Source organism: Lithobates pipiens, unplaced genomic scaffold, assembly GCF_037356315.1.
Source record: "Lithobates pipiens isolate NorthernLeopardFrog02 unplaced genomic scaffold, aLitPip1_a1.2 Scaffold_18, whole genome shotgun sequence".
NCBI classification, from domain to species: Eukaryota; Metazoa; Chordata; class Amphibia; order Anura; family Ranidae; genus Lithobates; species Lithobates pipiens.
The window spans coordinates 111210378-111232800 of NW_027507758.1; the positions used below are offsets into that span (position 1 = coordinate 111210378).

Sequence of the window (22423 nt, forward strand, 5' to 3'; positions counted from 1 at the left end):
TTCTATAGGGGTAGTTAGCATATAGGCATAATCGGACGTCCCGTCCCTTGGTGGCTCCCCCAGCCGATTCACCAGATCAGGATGCCCAAGCTTTCCTCTGTTGAATCCAGCGTTTCACAAATGCAGTTCCAAAAAGGTAGTCCAGTGAAATCCCAATGGTAGATCAATTACATTTTTCCCTCTTCCTGGTTGAGTGGGGCACTGATGATGTAACCCTGGCCTCCCCACTGCATCTTGGGAAATTCCTGTCACTTTGAGGCACATCCAAAGAACAGGAAGTAAGAGGAGATGGATTCATATGCTTTTAGTTAAAATTGCCAATGAGCGCTTTCCACATGGAGAGCGACTCCTCAGAAACAGACTTCTCTCTCCATGTGGAAAGCACTCAGTGGCAATTTTAACTAAAAGCATATGAATCCATCTCCAGCTTGTTCTTTTGAAAAACAGAACAACTTACTAGCTGGATCACCAGGTGAAAATAAGGAAATTAATAGATAAAACTACTACAGCCATCACATCTAAGAATTGATAAGCTGCAATATAAGCATTTGCTTTTGGTTTTAATACCACTTTAAGGCTATGCCATAGATTGCTGATTAAAAAAAAAAAAATATCAAGTAAAAGATATGGAAGAATCCCCCACTGAGACACTGGGGTTGATTTACTTAAAGCAGAGTTCCACCCAAAAATGGAACTTCCGCTTTAAGCACTCCTCGCCCCCTTAAATGCCACATTTGGCATGTAATTTCTTTGGAGGGGGAGTGGGGGCTTCATTAGGAGGGGGACTTCCTGTCCCACTTCCTCCTTCCGCCCAGGCACTGCCAAGGCGACTCCTCCTTTCGCTGTCCCCTCCCTCTAGGCGATCTCCTGGGACACTTGACAGGTCCCAGGAGGTCGCCTGTCCACTCTGGGAGTGCAGCGCATGCGCCACGCGTGCAAGGCCGTGAAGCCGAAAGCTGTCACAGCCGGGCGCCCAGGGTGGCAATGGAGGCGCCGGCAGAAAGGAGGGGGAGAGGAGCGACACCCCGTTCGGCCACATCGCTGGACCACGGAACAGATAAGTGTCTGTTTATTAAAAGTCAGCAACTACACTTTTTGTAGCTGCTGACTTTTAATAAACATAAAAAGCCTGGAACTCCCCTTTAAACTGGAGAGTGCAAAATCTGGTGCAGCTATGCATGGAAGCCAATCAAGCTGAAGTTAGAAGCTGATTGGCTACCATGCACAGCTGCACCAGATTTTGCACTCTCCAGTTTAGTAAATCAACCCCTTTGTGTTCTGATAGTGAGACTCCTCCGCTGTCAGAATACATTGATCAACAAAAGTTTTCCAACATCTCTGTTCAACAAATGTCGATTTGTTAGATCTTCTGTCGAGCAGGAATGGCCATTCATGGATTGAAGTTTGGCCGTTCCCTGCTGAACTAGTAACCACGGAGCACTACTATGCAACGCACACTGCTGCTTTGGCATAAAGCGTTGGGCATCAGGGCAGACTTTAGCAGCACTGCAGTGTCACTCCACTCTTGTGATGGTCATGCTGCAACCCTCTCTCATTCATTTGATAAATCCAGGGCTCCTGCCCCTTTTGCCCCCATCCCATTGTCCCAGCCCTGCTACATACAATTTTCTTTTAGCACAGTAGAAGACATTCCTAAATTGGTGATTACCTGAGCCTAACACCTTCCCCTACATCTGAGCCTATCCCTATCACCAACCCTTCCTAAGCATTGCTGTACAGTAGCCATCTTGCATCAATATCATTTTTGTGAATGACCTCAATAACCTATTCCAATAAAATGTTGCAATTAAAATAAAATGTAAGTTTTGTGGTGAATACAGCTGATTCACATGAATAGAACCTTTGTGTCTGGAGCTAGCAAAGAATCTGATGGAAAGTTGTGTTTGCAAACAGGTGCATTGATATCGACTGTATGCAAATGAGTGTGATTTGTTCGTAGCATTATGCGTGGCTTTGGATAATGAATGCTAATATGAGTATCCGACTTCCTTTATTGCAGCTGAGACAGCTTTTGTCAGAATCACAAGAACATCTGGATGCCACAAAAGTAGAAGCCAGAAAACAAAGCAAAGAGCTTTCATTGGTAATTTTATATAATTAACCCCTCGATGACCAGGGTCAAAACAAAGCTTCATATCCAGACCCAATTTTTTAGCTTTGACATGTATTAGTATAACTGTACACATCATCACTACTACTTGGGGTAACCTGGTGGATTATGCCTTGCTTTTTTTCTGGACAGATTGACAGATTAGGCTTTCATTTGTTGGGAAATGTTTAATGGACATCTCCCAATTGTTTTTTTTATTAAAGAAAACCTGGCCCAAAATAGTAAAAAAAAAAAATCGTAACCACTTCCCACCCAAGGTACGTCATTTTACGTCCTGGACTTTGAGCGCAGAAATATGAATGATGCCTGCAGCTACAGGCATCATCCAGAAATCATCTTTTTCAGCCGGCGATTCTGTGCTCCATAAGAACAATCATAGTAGGCAGTTCAGCCACTTGTTCGTTCTTACAGGCCGGCCTCCATTGCTTCTCTGGGCCAGGGAATGAATCGGTCATCTCTGGAAGTTGAGAATAGAGATTTTTGGTGACCAGATGGTCCCCAGTCATCTCTATGACCCTCGGTGGCCTGGGCGTGACGTTATGACATAACGTCCGGGCCAGTGGATGTAAACAATGCCGGGAACTTGGCTGGAAAGGCAGGGGCATTTTTAAAAAAATGTTTTATCTCAGCCTGACGAAGAGATGTGGGGTCTTGTACACTCCCACATCTCGCCATAAAGAGGACCTGTCACACACTATTCCTATTACAAGAGATGTTTGCATTCCTTGTAATAGGAATAAAAGAGAAAAATAAATAAAATAATAATAAAAAAAAAAAAAGTGCCCCCCGTCCCATAGTCACGCCCACATATGTAAACGGCGTTCAAATCACACATGTGAGGTATCATCCCATGAGTTGGAGCAAGAGCAACAATTCTAGCCCAAGACCTCCTCTAACTCTAAACAGGTAACCTGTGCACAATTTTGAAGTGTGACATCTATTTACTCGGCGTAACATCATCTTTCACATTATACAAAAAATTGGGCTAACTTTACAGTTTTTGTTTTCTTTTAATTATATAACTTTTTTCTTTTAAATAACACGTTTCAAAAATCGCTGCGCAAATACCTTGTGACATGAAAAGTTGCAGTGACCGCCATTTTATTCCATAGGGTCTCTCCTAAAAAATATATATATAATGTGTGGGGGTTCTGAGTAATTTTCGAGAAAAAAATGATGATTTTGTTTACATGTAGGAGCGAAGTGCCAGAATTGGCTTGGGCTGGAAGTGCTTAAATTCAGCTGCATGTATTTCTATTTGAAACCTGCAAAATAAATTCTCCTGCTCCTGACAATCACGGCAATGCCACACGTGTGTGCGATTTGTTCTTTGTGCCCAGAGTAGTGCCAAGAAACAATAGTACACATTTTGGGTTTATTTGCTTTTTTTTTTTTTTTTTATGTCCTCTTTAGACACACTGACGCTAATGCTTGATACACACAATGAGATTATTAGGCAAATGATCATCCATTTTTTTTTCTTTGCATGCTATTCTCATATCGAAAATTAAGAGGTTACTAAGGTATAAAAATTCACGTACGACCGAATAAAAATTCGGAGGTGATGTAATGTATTGAATTGTGTTTTCGGACGAAAACTGTACTGAAAATTGTACAATCTGGTGTCGTACAAGAAACATTTTTGTGTTTTGTCCCTTTGGATAATATCAGATGAACTATCATGATCGGCTCTCGAAAGCTGTGTACTAAGGATCAGATTATGGTACAATCACTTCGAAAGCAGTATTTTTTGTACAATTTACTGATTGTGTGTACAGTCCATAATGCTCACATTGACACTAAATGTAAAGCCTTCTTTTTCTTACCTAAAACACTGAGGCCGCTTACACACGCGGGGACTGTTCGCCCAACTTTGTCCGTCAAACAGTTTCGGCAAACAGTCCGCTCAAAATTAGCATGGACGGACATGGCCACACACGACGGACGAACAGTTTGCTGAAACCGTGCGCGATGACGTGAACGGCACGTACGACGGGACGAAAAATACGACGTCCTATACACTGCATTATAACTTTCGGCGTGAAAATCCTTTCTGAGCATGCGCGCAACTTTGTTTGACGAACAAGCCTACACACGCGGGGACTGTCCGCTGAAACAAGGTTTCAGCGGACAGTTTTTCGGAATTTCCGAAAAACCTTGTTCATCGGACTGTTCGCTGAAACTGTCCGCTGAAAGCCCACACACGAGCGGACTGTCCGCTGAAACTTGGTTTCAGCGGACAGTTTCAGCGAACAGTCCCCGCGTGTGTACGCGGCCTGACAGATAATTACACTGACACTAACGGCCACACTGCCACGAACTGACACATTTCTAGTTACTGATATTTATACTGACACTAAAGGCCCTTTCACACCGAAAGCAGTTGGATGCATTTTTTCACACATGACTATATTGCTTGAGAGGTCATTTTAGCATTCCTTGAGTGCTGTTGCAGTTCTATGAAACCTCCAACAGCAGTTACAGCTGACTAGATGACCTATCTGATAAAGTGTCCGTTATAGCTACCCAACAAACATTAGGGTGGGTTGTGTCCTTCAAGTGTGGTAGCTGGAATTTCAGAAAATGTCTCTGCTTGAGAAATTTCACAAATGTAACCCTTTTTGATGATTGTCATTTCTGTTAAATGCGATTCTCTTTTTCAGCTCAGACAGCAGTTAAGTGAAATGCAGAATCATGTGCATGATGAGAAAGAGTCCCATGGTGTACAAGATCATCAGGTTAGTGACACCTTACGCCCAAATGCTGTTTGTTTTGCCTATGCTGCCCTGTCTAGGGTTACCACCTGTCTGGGATTCACCTGGACAGTTTGGGTTTTGAATCATGTGTCCGGGTTTCAGTCCAGCGGAAATCTGGACACATTATTCAGACAGGAATGTGGCTTTAGAACAGGGCATGACAAGAAGGTGAGGGGGCACTATCTGTGCCAAATTACTGTTCTCTTTGGAGTGCCCAAAGGTATCCCAGGCCTGTTACAATCCTATAGTGCAGGGGTAGGCAACCTGGCGCTAGCTGTTGTGGAATTACATTTCCCATGAGGCATTGCAAGGCTGGCAGTTACAATTACTCCCAGAGGCATGATGGGACTTTTAGTTCTGCAACAGCTGGAGAGCCCCAGGTTGCCTACCCCTGCTATATTGTATACTGGAAAAAAAATTGCTGTGTGCCGCTAATGTTCGGGTTTGGCTTAAAGAAAAAGTGGCAACCCTGGCCCTGTCTGCTGTTAACCACTTTTATTCAGCTTTTTTAAACCTTATTCTTCTGGTTTGTGTAGAACTCAGAAAATGATAATAATTTACAAAGTTAGACAAAAGGATGAGTCCTAAAAAAAAAAAACATTTCCACTGTTCTGCTAATTTGGGGATAGCTGAACCCCATGTATAGATTTTATTGCATAGTTACATGTCCAGCATATGTAAGTATGCAAAAGCCATGTAAAATAAGCAAATTGCAGTGCTGCATCCCATATCCAGTATCTAGAAGGATGAGGACTAAATGCTTGTGCAGGACACATGCTCTACATACTGTCCAATGTCTGAAGAAAGATAAAAGTCCAGCACTGAAGCATCTTGAAGGTAAAATCACATGACCATTATTATTAATCCATCAAGACAAAACAGAATCAATACCCACAGCAAGATTATTCTTGCTGTAGGTATTGATTATTTTATGTCTTGATGGATTAAAAATAAAGGTCACATGATTTTGCCTCAAAATGCTTCAGTGCTGAGCTTTTATCTTTCGTCATACGCATTCCATACCTGAGCGTCCAACGTGGGAGAATGACTGTAGTTGATGGTGCCATTACAATAATCACCACTGTCTTCTGTGTCCTGTGTCTGTCCTGCTGCATAGTAACCACAGGGGGTCGCTCACTTGGCACAGTACACCTTACATTTTTCTCAATGAATAAAAGGTGTTGTCTGACTGGATGAGGTGAAGAGGACGGAGATCGTGAAGTCACCGCCCCGCCTCTCTACCTTATCCAGTCAGGTAACATCTGGGATTCATTTTAAAGAAACCGTAAATACATTGTGATGTGCTTGTATTAATATAAATAAATAATTAATAGTGTCTATATTTTCCACAATCAGTGTATGATCTTAAATAGTGTGTGTGTGTGTGTGTGTGTGTGTGTGTATGTGTATGTATGTATATGTGTGTATATGTATATATATATATATATATATATATATATATATATATATATATATATATATATATATATATATATATATATATATATATATATATATATATATATATAAAATATTATATGTGCAGAAAGTCAGCAGCACTACAATGAAGATAAGCTGCTCACAGCCAAGAGCAAAGATCACTTCACTCAGGAAACATCCAGCTCTCTTTATGACTCCCAAGATCCGCCCAACATGTTTCGTCAGTCGTGACATCTTCAGGGACACGAGCCCATGTCCCTGAAAACTGCATCCTAATTCACTTTGGGAATTGGACTGCCCACATGGGGATGCATGGAATACCCCCTTCCACCTTGTCCCAGCCGTGAATTTATGCAACCTCGTTGATATCCATATATAAAGGGTTCAGTTTTTGTACAGTTAACTGTGATAGAGTGTCACTTTATTACTACATAGGTGCTCTTTGGAGCATGTATTAAAAAATAAAGATTAAAAGAAAAAAAAAAGTAGTTAGATGTTTACAAAGGATGAAAAGTAAAATGAGTCTGCATGGAGTGAGGGTATAAAAGTCCTTAGTAATCACAACTTCTTGCTGTGAGATGAACAATGGGAACTCTGGTCCCCAGCCAGAGACACCATAGAGAAAAGAAAGAGCTGGTGGACTATTGCGGTACACAACACAGATTACAAATGTAGTTAAATGCTGATGTATGAAAATATTAACTACATTTATTGAAAAATAAAACAGAAAACAATATGGACAATCAATGGCTAATAGAAGAGGCTATGTATTTCGACTAGTTTCACTTTTTCAGCTTCTTCAGGAAATACAAACATCTAAAAAATACATAACGTAGTTAAATATAAATACATGTGTAAGTGGATCAGATGGGGAAAGAAATAGGGGAGAAAAAAAGGGGGAAGCATACAAGAAAAGTCTAGAACATAACACATGAAAAGACATCAGGGTCTTACCCTAAGGCTTCAATCTCTCTTTGGTGTCTCTGGCTGGGGACCAGAGTTCCCATTGTTCATCTCATATAATTTGGATGATGGTGCACTTTATTTATCTATAAAATTCTAGTATTTTTTGTGATGTGAGGCCATTCCAATTATATAACTTCTTGCTGTGGGCAGCTGCAGGGTCAGTGCTTGAAATCTTTCACAGGAGTCCATGTCTTTGGCTTAACCTGTACTCTGATAACAATATGACCCCACTTAAGGCACCCACCTTCCTAACTTCCTCCACCTGATTTGGCCCTCAGTGCCTCTTTGCAGCCAACCCAGAGTAGAAAAAAGGAGCAGCCACACTCCAGGTTCAGGTCTTTAATGTAGTTTTATTCAATTGGCTCCAACCTGCACAAACTCCACCACTGACTTCTTTCACACCAAATGGAGCTAAACTGTAGTTTCTACAACTCTGGTCTGTCCTTCGAGACTGTCAACAGTATCCAAACTGCTGCCCAATTTATGGAGATGTTATTGCCATAATAACTTTCCTATCTGCTTGCTAACTTAGGCTTCAAAATTAGTAATTTACTGTTAATTGTTACTAAACATCAAACTATTCTACAGCACTATGGAGATCTGATAGAAGACGTGTTCTATATATACTTTAACAGTTTCACACTTCCCCTTACCTGAGCTAACTGCATTACCTGGCCTGCGTTTTTAGTGGGTACATTGTTTAATTTTTCAGGAATACTTGTGCATCCTAAAGTTGCATTTACTTCTTTATTGTATTGGAACATTGTATTTATCTATATTGTTACCATTTTTTTTTTTAAATAAGTTACTACAACAGTCTGTATATATTTATATTTTATAACCAGCTGAAGGCTCCACAGCCAAGTTTGGATGAACAGACTGATGAGCAGACCATCTCAGCAGACCTGGAAGAGGTAATTACTTTAAATACGTTAAATCGCAGTTTTAAATATATTAACCAATTCCCGCCTGCCATATAGCAGAATGACGTTTGCAAAGTGGTTAGGTTATCCTGACTGGACTTCACATGACGTTAGTCTGAAACACTGCATCGCTGATCTCGGTAAAGAGTCTCTGACGTATACTCATTACCATGTGAACAGCTGTGTCCAATCACAGCTGATTACAGTGTAAACAGGAAGAGCCATGTATCGGCTTTTACTCCACTCGCGCTGACAGACGCAAGTAGAGGAGAGCCGATCGGCTGTTCTCCTGACGGGGGGAGGGGGTTTGTGCTGATTTATTATCAGTGCAGCCCCCCAAGGATGCCCACCAGGGATACCTACCCAGGACCACCAGGTATGCCCACCCATGACTACCAGGGTTGCCAAACTACACATAAGCCCTTGTACAGACGGTCGGACATTCTGACGGAAAATGTCCGATCGGACCGTGTTGTCAGATAATCCGACCATGTGTGGGCTACATCGGACTATTTCCGTCAGAATATCCGACCGACAAAGTTTTAAAGCTGGGCTATAAAATTTTCCGACAACATGACCTGATCGGACTTTGTCCGATCGTTTATAAAGAATTCAGATCGGACAAAGTGCCACGCATGCTCAGGTCAAATTCCTAGACCAAAGCTATTGGCTACTAGCCTGAACGTAGTCCCGTCGTAACGAAATAATGTCAACACGTTACGAACAATCAGATTTTCCGACAACTTTGTCTGACCGTGTGTATGCAACACCAGTTTCGGACAAAATCTGACGGATTTTGTTGTCGGAATGTCCCACCGTGTGTACAAGGGCTTGGAGGTGCCAATCAGTGCCCATTATTAAAGCCTGCCAGTGCCTCCTCATCAGTGCTGCCTATCAGAGCCTTCTATCAGTGCCGCCTATCAATGCCCATCAGTGCTGCATATTAGTGCCTTGTCATCAGTGCCACCTTATCCGTGTCCATCAGTGCAGCCTTATCAGCGCCCATCAGTGAAGGAGAAAACTTTATTTACAAAATTTTATAACGGAAACAAAGAAACTTTTTTCAAAATTTCCTGTACTTTTTTATTTGTTTAGCAAAAAATAAAAACCCTAGTGGTGATCAAATGCCACCAACAGAAAGCTCTATTTGTGGATACAAAATGATCAAAATGTTGTTTGGGTACAGTGTTGCATGCCCACGCAATTGTTATTTTAAATGCAACAGCGCTGAAAGCTGAAAATTGGCCTGGGCAGGAAGGGGGGGGGGGTGCCCTGTATTGAAGTGGTTAAAGAAAAACTGTAATCATATTGAGCCATTGGCTTTTCTGTGTCTATTTATTTATTTATTTATTTATATCTTTTTGAATGGTTTGTGGTTCTGTTTTTTTTTTTTTTTTTTTTTTACCAAAGCTGTACAATCTTCATATTACAAAAAAAATTACATGGCAAAATTGGAGGGATTTTACCTATTAACCACTTCAGCCCCAGAAGATTTTACCCCCTTCCTGACCAGAGCACTATTTGCGATTTGGAACTGCGTCGCTTTAACTGACAATTGCGCGGTCGTGCGACTTGTACCCAAACAAAATTGACGTCCTTTTTTCCCACAAATAGAGCTTTCTTTTGGTGGTATTTGATTGCCTCTGCGGTTTTTATTTTTTGCGCTATAAACAATAAAAGAGCGACAGTTTTGAAAAAAAGCTATATTTTTTACTTTTTGCTATAATAAATATCCCCCAAAAATATATTAAAAAATATATTTTTTTCCTCAGTTTAGGCCTATATGTATTCTTCTACATATTTTTTTTAAAAGAAAATCGCATTAAGCGTATATTGATTGGTTTGCGCAAAAGTTATAGCGTCTACAAAATAGGGGATAGTTTTTTATTATTAATTCTTTTTTATTAGTAATGGCAGTGATCTGCGATATTTATTTATTTATTTATTTTTTATCGGGACTGCGATATTATGGCGGACACATCGGAACATTTTTTACACTATTTTGGGACCATTGTCATTTATACAGCAATCAGTGCTATAAAAATGCATTGATTACTGTGTAAATAACACTGGCAGTTAAGGGGTTAACCACTAGGGGCAGTGAAGGGGTTAAGTGTGTTCTAGCGAGTGATTCTAACTGTGAGGGGGCTGGACTTCAACACACAGGACAGTGATCACTGCTCTCGATGACAGAGAGCTGTGATCACTGTCCTGTTACTAGGCAGAACGGGGAAATGCTTTGCTTACAAAAGCATCTCCCAGTTCTTCCTCTCTGTGACACAATCGCGGGCACCCATCGGACATCGACTCTGTGGGAACCGCGTTCACGGAGACCGCGGCAGGGAGCACATGCTCACGACACTGCTTCTTAAAGCGGACATACCTGTACGCCCTTTTGCCTGCCAGTGCTATTCTGCCAGCGTACATTGGCATGCGCTGGTCGGCAAGCGGTTACAGCTTTCCAGTCTTTTAGAAATGGGACTGAATTTTCTTTTTTTAGGCTTTTCCCCTTATTTTCATCTGGTGAACTTACCAGTAACACAATACCGGCTTTAGGAGGACAGTGCTCACCCACTGTTCTGTATCTATTGACAAAATGTTGTTACCTTTAGGCTGCTCTCTCCTGATTTGGGCTACAAAACCTCTCCTCCTCTTATTGTCTCCATAACAGAATAGGAGTGGTTCTATTGTTATCACAATATCACACAGAAATATTGAGACCCTTAAGATACTACCTGTCACAGAACCCCATAGCACTCTGAGTGCTTCTGTCAGTATACCTTTTCCTCCAGATATGAGATATTACAGCCACATGTTGTAACCAAGAACCAGGCGAGACTAGCTCAATTACAAAGCTGGAACATGGAATCTTTATTTGAACAAACTCACACCAAATATATACCATAGGAGGACATTCTTACCTCCTGATCATATTACCCTAACAATACAAACTGTAACCAGAAACATAATTACAACAACTGACTTACCTGAACATTACCTTAATTGGCCACCTGGATGACTAGACTATTCGGCCCCTACAACTGTAAATACAAAGGACACATTATCATAAGTATAAACACATCCCACAGGGGTTTGCTAGGAGAGACAAAATGTGTTCCAATTAGCACAGTTAACAATACAAACAGTGATCTCCCCCCTCCTCAGCCTAGTAGGCAACAGACTATAGCAGGAGACCTCAGTAGCAGACTGTTCGGCTCCTACATTGAAGAACATGAAACGGATATTGCCTGGGAGATATTGTGGATAAATATTACTGTCTCTGAAGTAATCCAAATCACGTTCTCAGTGTCCATTAAGTGATGGTCCATCATTAGAGAATGATCTGCTCTCTCCCTGCGCCATAGTCAGTGTGTAAGAGACTTGCTCCTAGTCCTCTCCAGAGTCCCCTATGTTGGTTAGATCTGTCACACTACCTCCCATATATTAATTAATACAAAATATGTGTGTCTCTAAATGCAGACAAACTGTCTAAAATGTCTCAAAAAAAGAGACCGAAGGGCTTGGGAGCTATCGGTAAAGAAATATATCACAAAAAATAATAAGAAAATTGAATGAAAAAATAAATAAATAACAAAAAAAAAAATAAAGAGCAAAATTATGTTTTTTATTTTTAGTTTTTGTGAGGGGTTCTATTGTCCACATATGTGAACTGGGTATGGCTGATAACACTGCTTAATATTTCAGTGCAGTGCAGCAGAATGCGTAGGAAGTTAGGAGTTTGCTGGATTTCTGGCAGATCAAACAGTATTTCTGTACTTGCAGCATTATTAAAGAAACAGAACATGGAAATTATGCATATATTAGAGCAATGTTTGTTTTGTTTTTTTCCCCTGGTAACCACTTCATCTTTTGTATGCTTCTATGAACAGAAATCCATGTACAGTTTGCAGCAAGAGCTGGAGAAACTGAAAAGTGCAGAAGAAAGCTCAACAGGCCCAGAAGAAGCACAACAAATGAAGGTTGGCACAAATTTTGTGATTTGTAGCATTTTTACTTCATTAAAATATAATATTTCTAAGTTTTGCAAAAGGAGTTCAAGTCACCAGCATTCAGAGGATATTATTGGGTTCAAGTGCCCACATTTGAGCCAGGTCTGTAGCTGACAAAATATTAAGCCCTTAGAAGATCTGCAGGCCAATCTGTGGAGTGACCTTGCAGAAGACCATAAATATTTAGTACCCGCCTTTTCTTCGGGGTCTGTGTTTTTTGTTGCAAAGTCCAGGCCATAGATGTGGCCAAAGGCCAATGGTAGTGGTTTACAGTGACATATCTCCGATTGTGTAGCAAGATGATGTGGCAAAAACGCATGCCACCTTCTGCTTTCTCTGACAACAGGAGAAGAGGACTGACTAGTCGAATGTATCATGAAGTATATTTTCAATACACATTAATAGCGGTGGCGCTAGGGTTACTTTGGGTGTCTTGATCACCTTAAAGTGGTTGAAAACCTAGTTACACCACTTGTACCTACAGGTAAGCCTATAATGAGGCTTACCTGTAGGTACTGTAATTATTGTATATTTACCATATACACATCGGTTCATGCACACTGAAGAAACGGCTCGCTTGTGCCATTTCTTCAGCAGTGGTGACGTCATTGTGGCTCTCGCCAATCGCAGCGCCAAAGCCCAGTAAACCCAGAAATAACTCCTGGAGATATGTCGCCGGTCACAGCGGTGTGGGGGGAACCGCTGCAACAGCTTCTATCTAAGGTGAGTATTTCATAATGAGGTAGTATGCGATGCATACTAGCTCATTATGCCTTTTTGTCGTACAGAGTTTTTTTGTTTGGTTTTTCGGGTTTACAACCACTTTAAACCAATCACCATAGTGTCATAAAATGCTGGTAATCACCTTTATGGGGTAAGGATCAAGCCCAAGCGCTCTAATTCCTAATCTTATTCATGGTTTAGGGCCAGCGTGTCTTGAAAATTCTTGTTAGGTTTGTTGACATGGAGATCATTAGCTTTTAAATAAATATCCTTTAGCGCCAGTGTATGGTCTTGTCTTTTAGAATTGAAAGAATGAAAAACAATGAATGGCGCCCTGTGGAATAAGTGAACAAACATAGTATAAGCTGCCCCTTTAAGAGTGAAAAAGTCACCGAAATCTGCAAACAATATATTAAAGGTTGAGTAAAACATAAAATGAATTGCAAATATAAATATACATGGTATAGCATGCTAGAAAGTCCATATGTGATGAATCCCAACACCAAAATGTGATGCTCAAAAAATGAACTTCTAGTTCTTCACCACGAGTGCTCAGTAGATGGGTGGCCACTCACCAGAAAATGATGACCCCTTTTTACAGGATGGTCAAACAGCGCTTCTGGAATACCAATTGATTCCACTGGACCCTCGAGATGAAATTTGGAAGGGAAAAATGACTCCACAAAAGACAGAGGAAGGTCTCATAGTGTAGTCATTTTAATAAAGCGGTTCTCCACCCTAAGGCCGGGTTCACACCGCTGCGATGCGGGAACGCCGCAAATCCGCGGCGTTTTCCCGCATCGCATTACTCCCGCCGGCAGTTCACACTGCCCTATGCGGACGGCTGGGAGTGTCAATGATATGTTAATGACACCCCCAGATCCGTCCGCATATCGCAGTGCAATCTGCCGACTCGCACAGGAATCGGATCGCATGGTGTGAACCCCCATGCGATCCGATTCTGTTGCGGACCAAAAAAAGGGTCCCGTGCGAGTTTGCTGCGGGAGCGATGCGAATTCAGCCATACTATCTGTATGGCTGAACTTGCATCGCTACGGTGATCGGATGTGATTTGCGGTGGGAATCACATCCGGATCTCCCCCCGCAGCAGTGTGAACCCAGCCTTAAGGGGAAGTTCCGCTAATCTGATCCCTCCCCCCCTCCGGTGCCACAATCTGCACCTTTCAGGGGGGAGGGGGGTGCAGTTACCTAGATAATCCAGGTATCTGCACCCACTTCCGGGACAGACTGCCGCAGATGCCCCCCCCCCATTGTGTTCTGGGAAACACACAGTTCCCAGGACACAGCAGGGACCAAAAGAGACGCGCATGCGCAGTAGGGAACCGGGCAGTGAAGCCGCAATGCTTCACTTCCCAATTCCCTGACAGAGGATGGCGTCGGGGCAGCAGAGAGACGAGCGATCGCTCGTCATCTGCCGCCGACATCGCTGGACCCTGGGACAGGTAAGTGTCCATTTATTAAAAGTCAGCAGCAATATTAGTAGCTGCTGACTTTTAATATTTTTTTTTAGGTGCAGAACCGCTTTAAAGGTAAAAAATGACAAAAACAAATGCCGATTACACTCATGTTACAGTGCCAATCCAGGCACCAAGTGTAATTAGCGTGTGCATGTCGGCTAGTCCATGAACGATGGCGGGTAGTCTGCTTCTTTCCTAAGGCAAAGCCTGAATCAGATGTAGGATCAGGACTTGGAATGGTGGATTCTCTACTCCGACATATGTTTCGCCATGTTGGCGTCTTTAGGAAGGTCATAATTTTCTGGTGAGTGGCCACGCATCTATTGGGCACTCATGGTGAAGAACTAGAAGTACATTTTTTGCGCATCACATTTTGGTGTTGGGATTCATCGCATATGGACTTTCTAGCTTGCTATACTATGTATATTTATATTTGCAATTAATTTTATATGTTTTACTGAACATCACTAGAGCCTCAACTATTAATATATTGTTTGTCTTTTAGAATACATGTAAAATCATTAATTTATGACCATATCTGCAATTTTACTTTTTGTGAACTTGCTCAGATAGAAGACTTATGCCGTGTACACACGGTCGGAATTTCCGACGGCAAATGTTCGATGTGAGCTTGTTGTTGGAAATTCCGACCGTGTGTATGCTCCATTGGACATTTGCTGTCGGAATTTCTGACAACAAATGTTTGAGAGCAGGTTCTCAAATTTTCCGACCAAAAACGTCAGAAATTCCGAGTGTGTGTACACAATTCCGACGCACAAAATTCCACGCATGCTCGGAATCAAGCAGAAGAGCTGCACTGGCTATTGAACTTCATCTTTCTTGGCTCGTCGTATGTGTTGTACGTCACCGCATTCTTGACATTCGGAAATTTCTGACAACATTTGTGCGACCGTGTGTATGCAAGACAAGTTTGAGCCAACATCCGTTGGGAAAAAATCCACGGTTTTGTTGTCGGAATGTCCGATCGGGTGTACAGGGCTTTAGTCTCTCAAGTGCCAACATTTGCTAACATTTGTCCTAGCGCAACACTGTAGTTGCAGTGCCTTGAAAAAGTATTCATACCCCTAGAAATTTTCCACATCTTGTCAAGTTACAATCAAAAACTTAAATATTTTATAGAGATTTTATGTGATAGACCAACACAAAGTGGCACATAATTGTGAAGTGGAAGGAAAATTATAAATGTTTTTCAAAATTCTTTACAAATAAATATCTGAAAAGTGTGGCATGAATTTATATTCAGCCCCCTTTACTCTGATACCACTAAGTAAAATATAGTGGAACCAATTGCCTTCAGAAGTCACCTAGTTAGTAAATAGTCTACCTGTGTGTAATTTAATCTCAGTATAAATACAGCTGTTCTGTGAAGCCCTCAGAGGTTTCTTGGAGAACCTTGGTGAACAAACAGCATAATGAAGGCCAAGAAACACACCAGACAGGTCAGGGATAAAGTTGTAGAGAAGTTTAAAACAGGGTTAGGTTATAAAAAATCCCAAGCTTTGAACATCTCATGGAGTGCTGTTCAATCCATCACCTGAAAATGGAAAGGGTATGGCACAACTACAAACCTACCAAGACATGGCCATCCACCTAAACTGACAGGCCGGGCAAGGAAAGCATTAATCAGAGAAGCAGCCAAGAGGCCCATGGTAACTCTGGAGGAGCTGCAGAGATCCACAACTCACGTAGGAGAATCTGTCCACAGGACAACTATTAGTAGTGCACTCCACAAATCTGGCCTTTATGGAAGAGTGGCAAGTAGAAAGCCATTGTTGAAAAAAACCATAAGAAGTCCAGTTTGCAAGAAGCCATGTGGGGGACACAACAAGCATGTGTAAGAAAGTGCTCTGGTCAGATGAGACCAAAATTTTACTTTTTGTCCTAAAAGCAGAGCGCTATGTCTGACGGAAAACTAACACTGCACATCACCCTGAACACACATCTCCACTGTAAAACATGGTGGTAGCAGAATCATGTTGTGGGGAGGCTTTTTTTCAGCAGGGACAGGAAAGCTGGTCAGAGCTGGTGGGAAGATGGATGGAGCGAAATACAGGGCAATCTTAGAAGAAAACCTGTTAAGAGTTTGCAAAAGACTTGACTGGGGAGGAGGTTCCCCTTCCAGCAGGACAATGACCCTAAACATACAGCCAGAGCTACAATTGAATGGTTTAGATCAGGGGTCTCCAAACTTATCAAATAAAGGGCCAGTTTATTTTCCTTGAGACATTAAGAGGGCCAGATTGTGGCCAGCGGGGGAAGAAAATGTCTCCGGCCCAGCACCAGTAAGAATAAATATGGCCTCAAGGTTGGTGGTCAGTAGAAGGAGTAATTCCCCTATTAGTAGGAGGAATAGTATCCCATCATTGGCATCAGTGGGAGAAATAGTGCCCCCTTGTTGGTGTCAGTGGGAGGAATAGTGCCTCAAATTGGTGGAAGGAATAGGGTCCCAAGGGCCAGATAAAGGCTAGCAAAGGGCCACATCTGGCCCTTGGGCTGCACTTTGGAGACCCCTGGTTTGGATGAAAGCACATTCATGTGTTAGAATTGCCCAGTCAAACTGTGGAAAATGTCAAGGGGTAGTAATACTTTTTGAAGGCACTGTATGACAGTCAGTCATTCATAGGCTTTTTGGTCAGACAATGATGAGTTCTGATTGGATGCTATAGAATATGAACTTTATGGTACAATGCTACATGTTACAACTCGCTCATCCTGTAAAAGTCTCAGATTATTACATTCTATACAGTAGCTTACTTGTGTTCAAAATCAGTTTCACCTTTAAGGCTTTTTTTCATATATTTTTAAACCTAACCTATCCTTCGCTGGAAATATTGTAGGAGAGACTTGACAAGGAAAAAAAACTAACACGGGACTTAGGTCAAGCTGCTAACAAACTATTACAACTCTTCAAGGCTGCTCAGGAGCAACTTGCTAAGGAAAAAGAGTACAATAAACTGCTGCAAAGCCAACTCAAAGTGACGGTACTAACTTACCTTTCTCGCTGTTAACCCTGTCTCTTCAACTTCCTTTATAAACCTAATAAATCACTAACTATGATAAATAAAGCTACTTCTCTGCTGCTTTCCTGCACACACTCTGATGATTCTACACTCACATCACAAGTTTCAGCAAAATATTGGTTCCGTGCACAAAATGGAAGATTCTAATGTGCATGAATACCAGGTACACTTTAATCATTTGCTTTGCAAATATGGGCACTTCATACATAAGGATCTGACTTGGTAAGGAATCTGCTGCAGATATCTGATAAGAAGGACTTGTAAACGGGTTTTCTACATTTAGTAAAAGTTCAGTAAGGGAAAACATCTATCGGTACCCTTAGGTCTCCGCCAGGTGTCCACTTGCTCATTGGGGAATCTGTCCGCTGATCCCTGCTAAGAAGGCGGGTTTCTGGTTCATGTCCGCTCCACTTATGCAGAGTGCACACAGCCCGTTCTCCTCTATGGGCGGTCAGATGTAATCTGTTTACACCCGACTGCCTTCCGATCCGCTAGACAGAAGGGGAATGACTCCCTATCTGTCTGTTTTTAGCAAATCGGATTGAATTGGATGTAAGCAGATATAAATGGACACATGTCCGTTTACACTCGTCGCTCCATAGAGAAGTGCCTTCAGAAGTCACCTAGTTAGTAAATGGAGTCCACCTGCGTGTAATTTAATCTCAGTATAAATACAGCTGTTCTGTGAAGCACTTGGTGCCGGTTCACACTGCAGCGACCTGAAAGTTGGCACGACTTTGCCAGGCAACTTCGAGGCGACTTCGAAGGAACTTCAGGGAATTCCTGGGTAATCTTCCTGTAATGTCGGATCCAAATCGCATCAATTAGGATAAGGATCCGAATTGGGTGCAAGTCGGCTAGAAGTCGCCTTGAAGTAGTACAGGAACCTTTTCTGAAGTTGGAGCGACTTCAGTAGTGTGCATTAAGAGAGCTCTCATTCGCTTCAATGGAATTTCTTTCATCCAGCAACTTGGGGCGACTTGAGGTCTGACAAGTCGGATCCCAAGTTGCTGTAGTGTGCATCGGCACTTAGTGCCCGTTCACACTACCGCGACTTGTCGCCTGACAAGTCGCGCTCTGTTCTGTACTATGGAACCATTCTAATAGGAGCGACTCAAGTCGCTCCGACTTAGAAAAAGGTTCCTGTACTATTTTTGGGGCGACTTTAGGCGACTTGCATTGACTTCTATACAGTAGTCGCTTTGCAAGACGCTGCTGAAGTTGTGTGCAGGTCACGTCTGTGAGTCGCGTTGCAAGTCATGTCGCCCCTTTGTGAACGGGCACTTAGAGGTTTGTTAGAGGGAGGGTCTGATTGGATCTGCCTGAAAAAGGGACAGGTGGACTCACTCAAACTGCTAGTGTGAAAGGGGCCTTATGCTGAACAGTGATGATTGTCTTCTTCAGTCCTCTGCCATTAAGTTGGCTTGGGCAGCATAGAAAATTAGAACAGAACCACTCAGCCTGATTGACAATAGGACGTTCCAACAGTCTTGGTGCTGCTTCTACTGTCTATTAAAATTCCTGATGGTGGGGGAAGAGTTCCAACAAATGCCCTCTACAGTTTAGCACAGATGTACCAGCGAAGGGATGCTTTATTGAAAGCAGAACATTCACTTTAAAAAAACAAAAATTGTACTGGGATAAATAAGCAGGCTTCCATTGTTGATGTCCCTTAATGGAATTAAAGTGGAACTAAACTTTCTCAATCAGTGTGAACTATTTTTGGTAAATTGATAGGAAAGTATATTTAGTAGTTTTTAACTTAATTTTTTTACATTTCTTCAGTTGCTTCCTGGTTTGTGGCTTAGGCCGCGTACACACGCGCGGACTGTTCGCCCAACTTTGTCCGTCCAACAGTTTCGGCAAACAGTCCGCTCAAACTTAGCATGGACGGACATGGCCACACACGACGGACGAACAGTTTGCTGAAACCGTGCGCGATGACGTGAACGGCACGTACGACGGGACGAAAAATACGACGTCCTATACACTGCATTATAGCTTTCGGCGTGAAAATCCTTTCTGAGCATGCGCGCAACTTTGTTTGACGAACAAGCCTACACACGGGCGGACTGTTCGCTCAAACAAGGTTTCAGCGGACAGTTTTTCGGAATTTCCGAAAAACCTTGTCCGTCCAACTGTCCGCTGAAACTGTCCGCTGAAAGCCCACACACGAGCGGACTGTCCGCCCAAACACTGTTCAGCGGACAAAGTTGGGCGAACAGTCCGCCCGTGTGTACGCGGCCTTAGGCAAAAATTATTCCATACATCCCAGGAGCCTTCATGGGCATTTTTTTTCTTTCATCTGGAGGAGGGACTTTCTCCGCCAAGTACACCGTCCTGTTTGCATTCTTGAGCTAAGGGCAGATGAATTCCTGGAAGTAAATACGACATGAATCATCTGCCCTTACTCAGGATAACTGGCTAGAAATAATAGGGGATTGTTTTTCAAAGCGATTTCTTGACAAAATAAAGCATGGAGATGTGGATGGATGGGTGAGTTTGTTTTAAATATTAAAAATTAATTAAATCTTTCCTGGAAGAAAGCTGCGTTGCCGTCCTTGGCAGCCTGGAAGGCTCTGGTAAATAGGGGTCTCCCATTTTTATAAGGCAACCTATGCAAATAGAAGGGCACCTCAGAAATTTGATAAAGTGTGGGGAGGATGGGTTGAGTCTCCTCTTATGGTTTTGGATTAATCACCTATTTATAAGTTGTTGCAACAAATCAAGTAAGTTGCTGTCATGATCTGCTCAGACTCACTATCTGTGAAGATGTGATGCCGCCTTTTCAGGAAACATGAGTGGAGTTTGTCCTTGAAATATCTTGCAGGTGGGGTGGGTGTATATCCGAATTTTTTTTTGGGGATGTGGAGCATTCTGTATGGTTGCAGGTACACTATATTACCAAATGTATTGGGACACTTGCCTTTATACACACATGAACTTTAATGGCATCCCAGTCTTAGTCCATAGGGTTCAATATTGAGTTGGCCCACCATTTTCCGCTATCAAAGCTTTAACTGTTTTGGAAAGGCTGTCCACAAGATTTAGGAGTATGTCTATGGGAATGTTTGACCATTCTTCCAGAAGCGCATTTGTGAGGTTGGATACTGATGTTGGCTGAGACGGACTGGCTCGCAGTCTCTGCTCTAATTCATCCCAAAGGTGTTCTACCGGGTTGAGATCAGGACTCTGTGGAGGCCAGTCGTGTTCCTCCACCCCAAACTCATTCATCCATGTCTTTTATGGACCTTGCTTTGTGCACTGGTGCGCAGTCATGTTGGAACAGGAAGGGGCCATCCCCAAACTGTTCCCACAAAGTTGGGAGCATGAAATTTCTAAAAATGTCTTGGTATGCTGATGCCTTAAGAGTTCCCTTAACTGGAACTATGGGGACAAGCCCAACCCCTGAAAAACAACCCCACAACATAATCCCCCTCCACCAAATGATTTGGACCAGTGCACAGAGCAAGGTCCATAAAGAAATGGATGAGCGAGTTTGGGGCAGAGGAACTTGACTGGCCTGCAGACGCTGTCATTTTATGTGCAAAATTAATAAAAAATAGTTTAAAATTTTTTTTATGGCATTTTCAGTTTGTGGTGCTCAGAGACAGCTTAGTTCCACTTTAAAGAGACCCTGTCACCAGGCTGTTATTTTCAACAAGAATCATCTGATAAGATTATAGATGCAATAATGCATTTTAGGCATGGTATTTACCTGAAAAAGCTTCCTTAGTGTAGAAGTCCAAAAGCCTTGTGACTTCTGCTGGGTACTGCCATCTTTGATTTGATGTTAGTAGCCTCAGCAAACTCAAATCTGCCACTCAGATGACACTATATTATTCCCCTTCACGCCTTCCTTGGAAGCTACATTACAATCTTATGTAGGGGGATGACAGGAGTATTGAAGTTGCTGGGCCAGAACAAAGAATAATTAGACACCCCTAGAATCGACGAGGGCCACAGTGTGCCAGAGAGGGGGCTGTGATTAGGGAATTGTCTCTTTTTGCAGAAGTCAAAATTTATGGCACGGTATTAAAGAATCACTATTGGAAAGGATAAATGCTGCAAGTAAACATTTAAATTAATAGATTTTTCTGTGCTTTTAATTGCAGTTATTTACAGTATGTTCATAATATGGCCTCCTAAATATACTTTGAGTTATTGAACAGGAACAAGCATGCAAATTGGGTGCTGAATTTTCTCTGCCATTCATTCTTGTTCTAAGGAGGTGACAAAGTTTTGAATCCAGAGGGATCGAAGTGGCAGCCAGGCAACTAGCATGTTCCCCAATGGAAGCCTACACATTTATTGCAGCACGTTTCTATTGGATTTAGAACAATTTTATTCAGAATATTTAAGTAGGATTGGCTGGAAATATTATGAATGTGCTCTCCTTTGTATTCCTGTGTCTGTCCCTAATTTCCTTTATGTCCTTTATGCATGTCTTCATATCATCTACAGTATGTTTAAATGGTTTTATAAGAGCGTTTGATAAAGCAGTGAAACTGAATAAAAATGCTTGTGAAAGTTTAACACTAAGCTGTCATTTAAGTGGACCTAGACTTAAAATCTCAAGTTGGCTGTCTAATGCCCCATACACACGGTCGGAAATTCAGACGGAAAAAGTCAGATCGGATTATGTTGACGGAAAATCCGATCGTGTGTGGGCTTTATCGGACTTTTTCTGGCGGAATTTCCGGATCTAAAATTTTCCGACAACAAAATCCAATCAGACTTTTTCTGATCCTGTGTAGAGAATTCCGACGCACACAGTGCCACGATTGCTCAGAAAAAATTTGAAGACGATAGCTATTGGCTACTGGCCTCTACGTAGTCCCGTCGTATGTTTTGTGCTATTTCCATTCCTGGAACCATGGGTCAGTGTTGATTGGGGAATTATTTTCACGCAGCTATTATGTCCTCCCAGCAGGGAGGTGTGGGGAGCCGTCCCT

General features: G+C 42.2%; 1 protein-coding gene across 3 annotated transcripts in view; it reads left to right on the plus strand.

The window, feature by feature from the left end:
- The window catches only part of RRBP1 (ribosome binding protein 1), a 119392-nt gene that overhangs the window by 96144 nt on the left and 825 nt on the right, over positions 1-22423 (plus strand). For 2 of the 3 annotated variants that reach the window (XM_077486007.1, XM_077486008.1), the window contains 5 exons: positions 2021-2104; positions 4795-4869; positions 8139-8207; positions 12107-12196; positions 17286-17429. In XM_077486007.1, the coding sequence (XP_077342133.1) occupies positions 2021-2104; positions 4795-4869; positions 8139-8207; positions 12107-12196; positions 17286-17429 (462 nt within the window). The remainder of the gene's footprint in view (positions 1-2020; positions 2105-4794; positions 4870-8138; positions 8208-12106; positions 12197-17285; positions 17430-22423) is intronic. The other variant, XM_077486009.1, reaches the window with a different exon arrangement.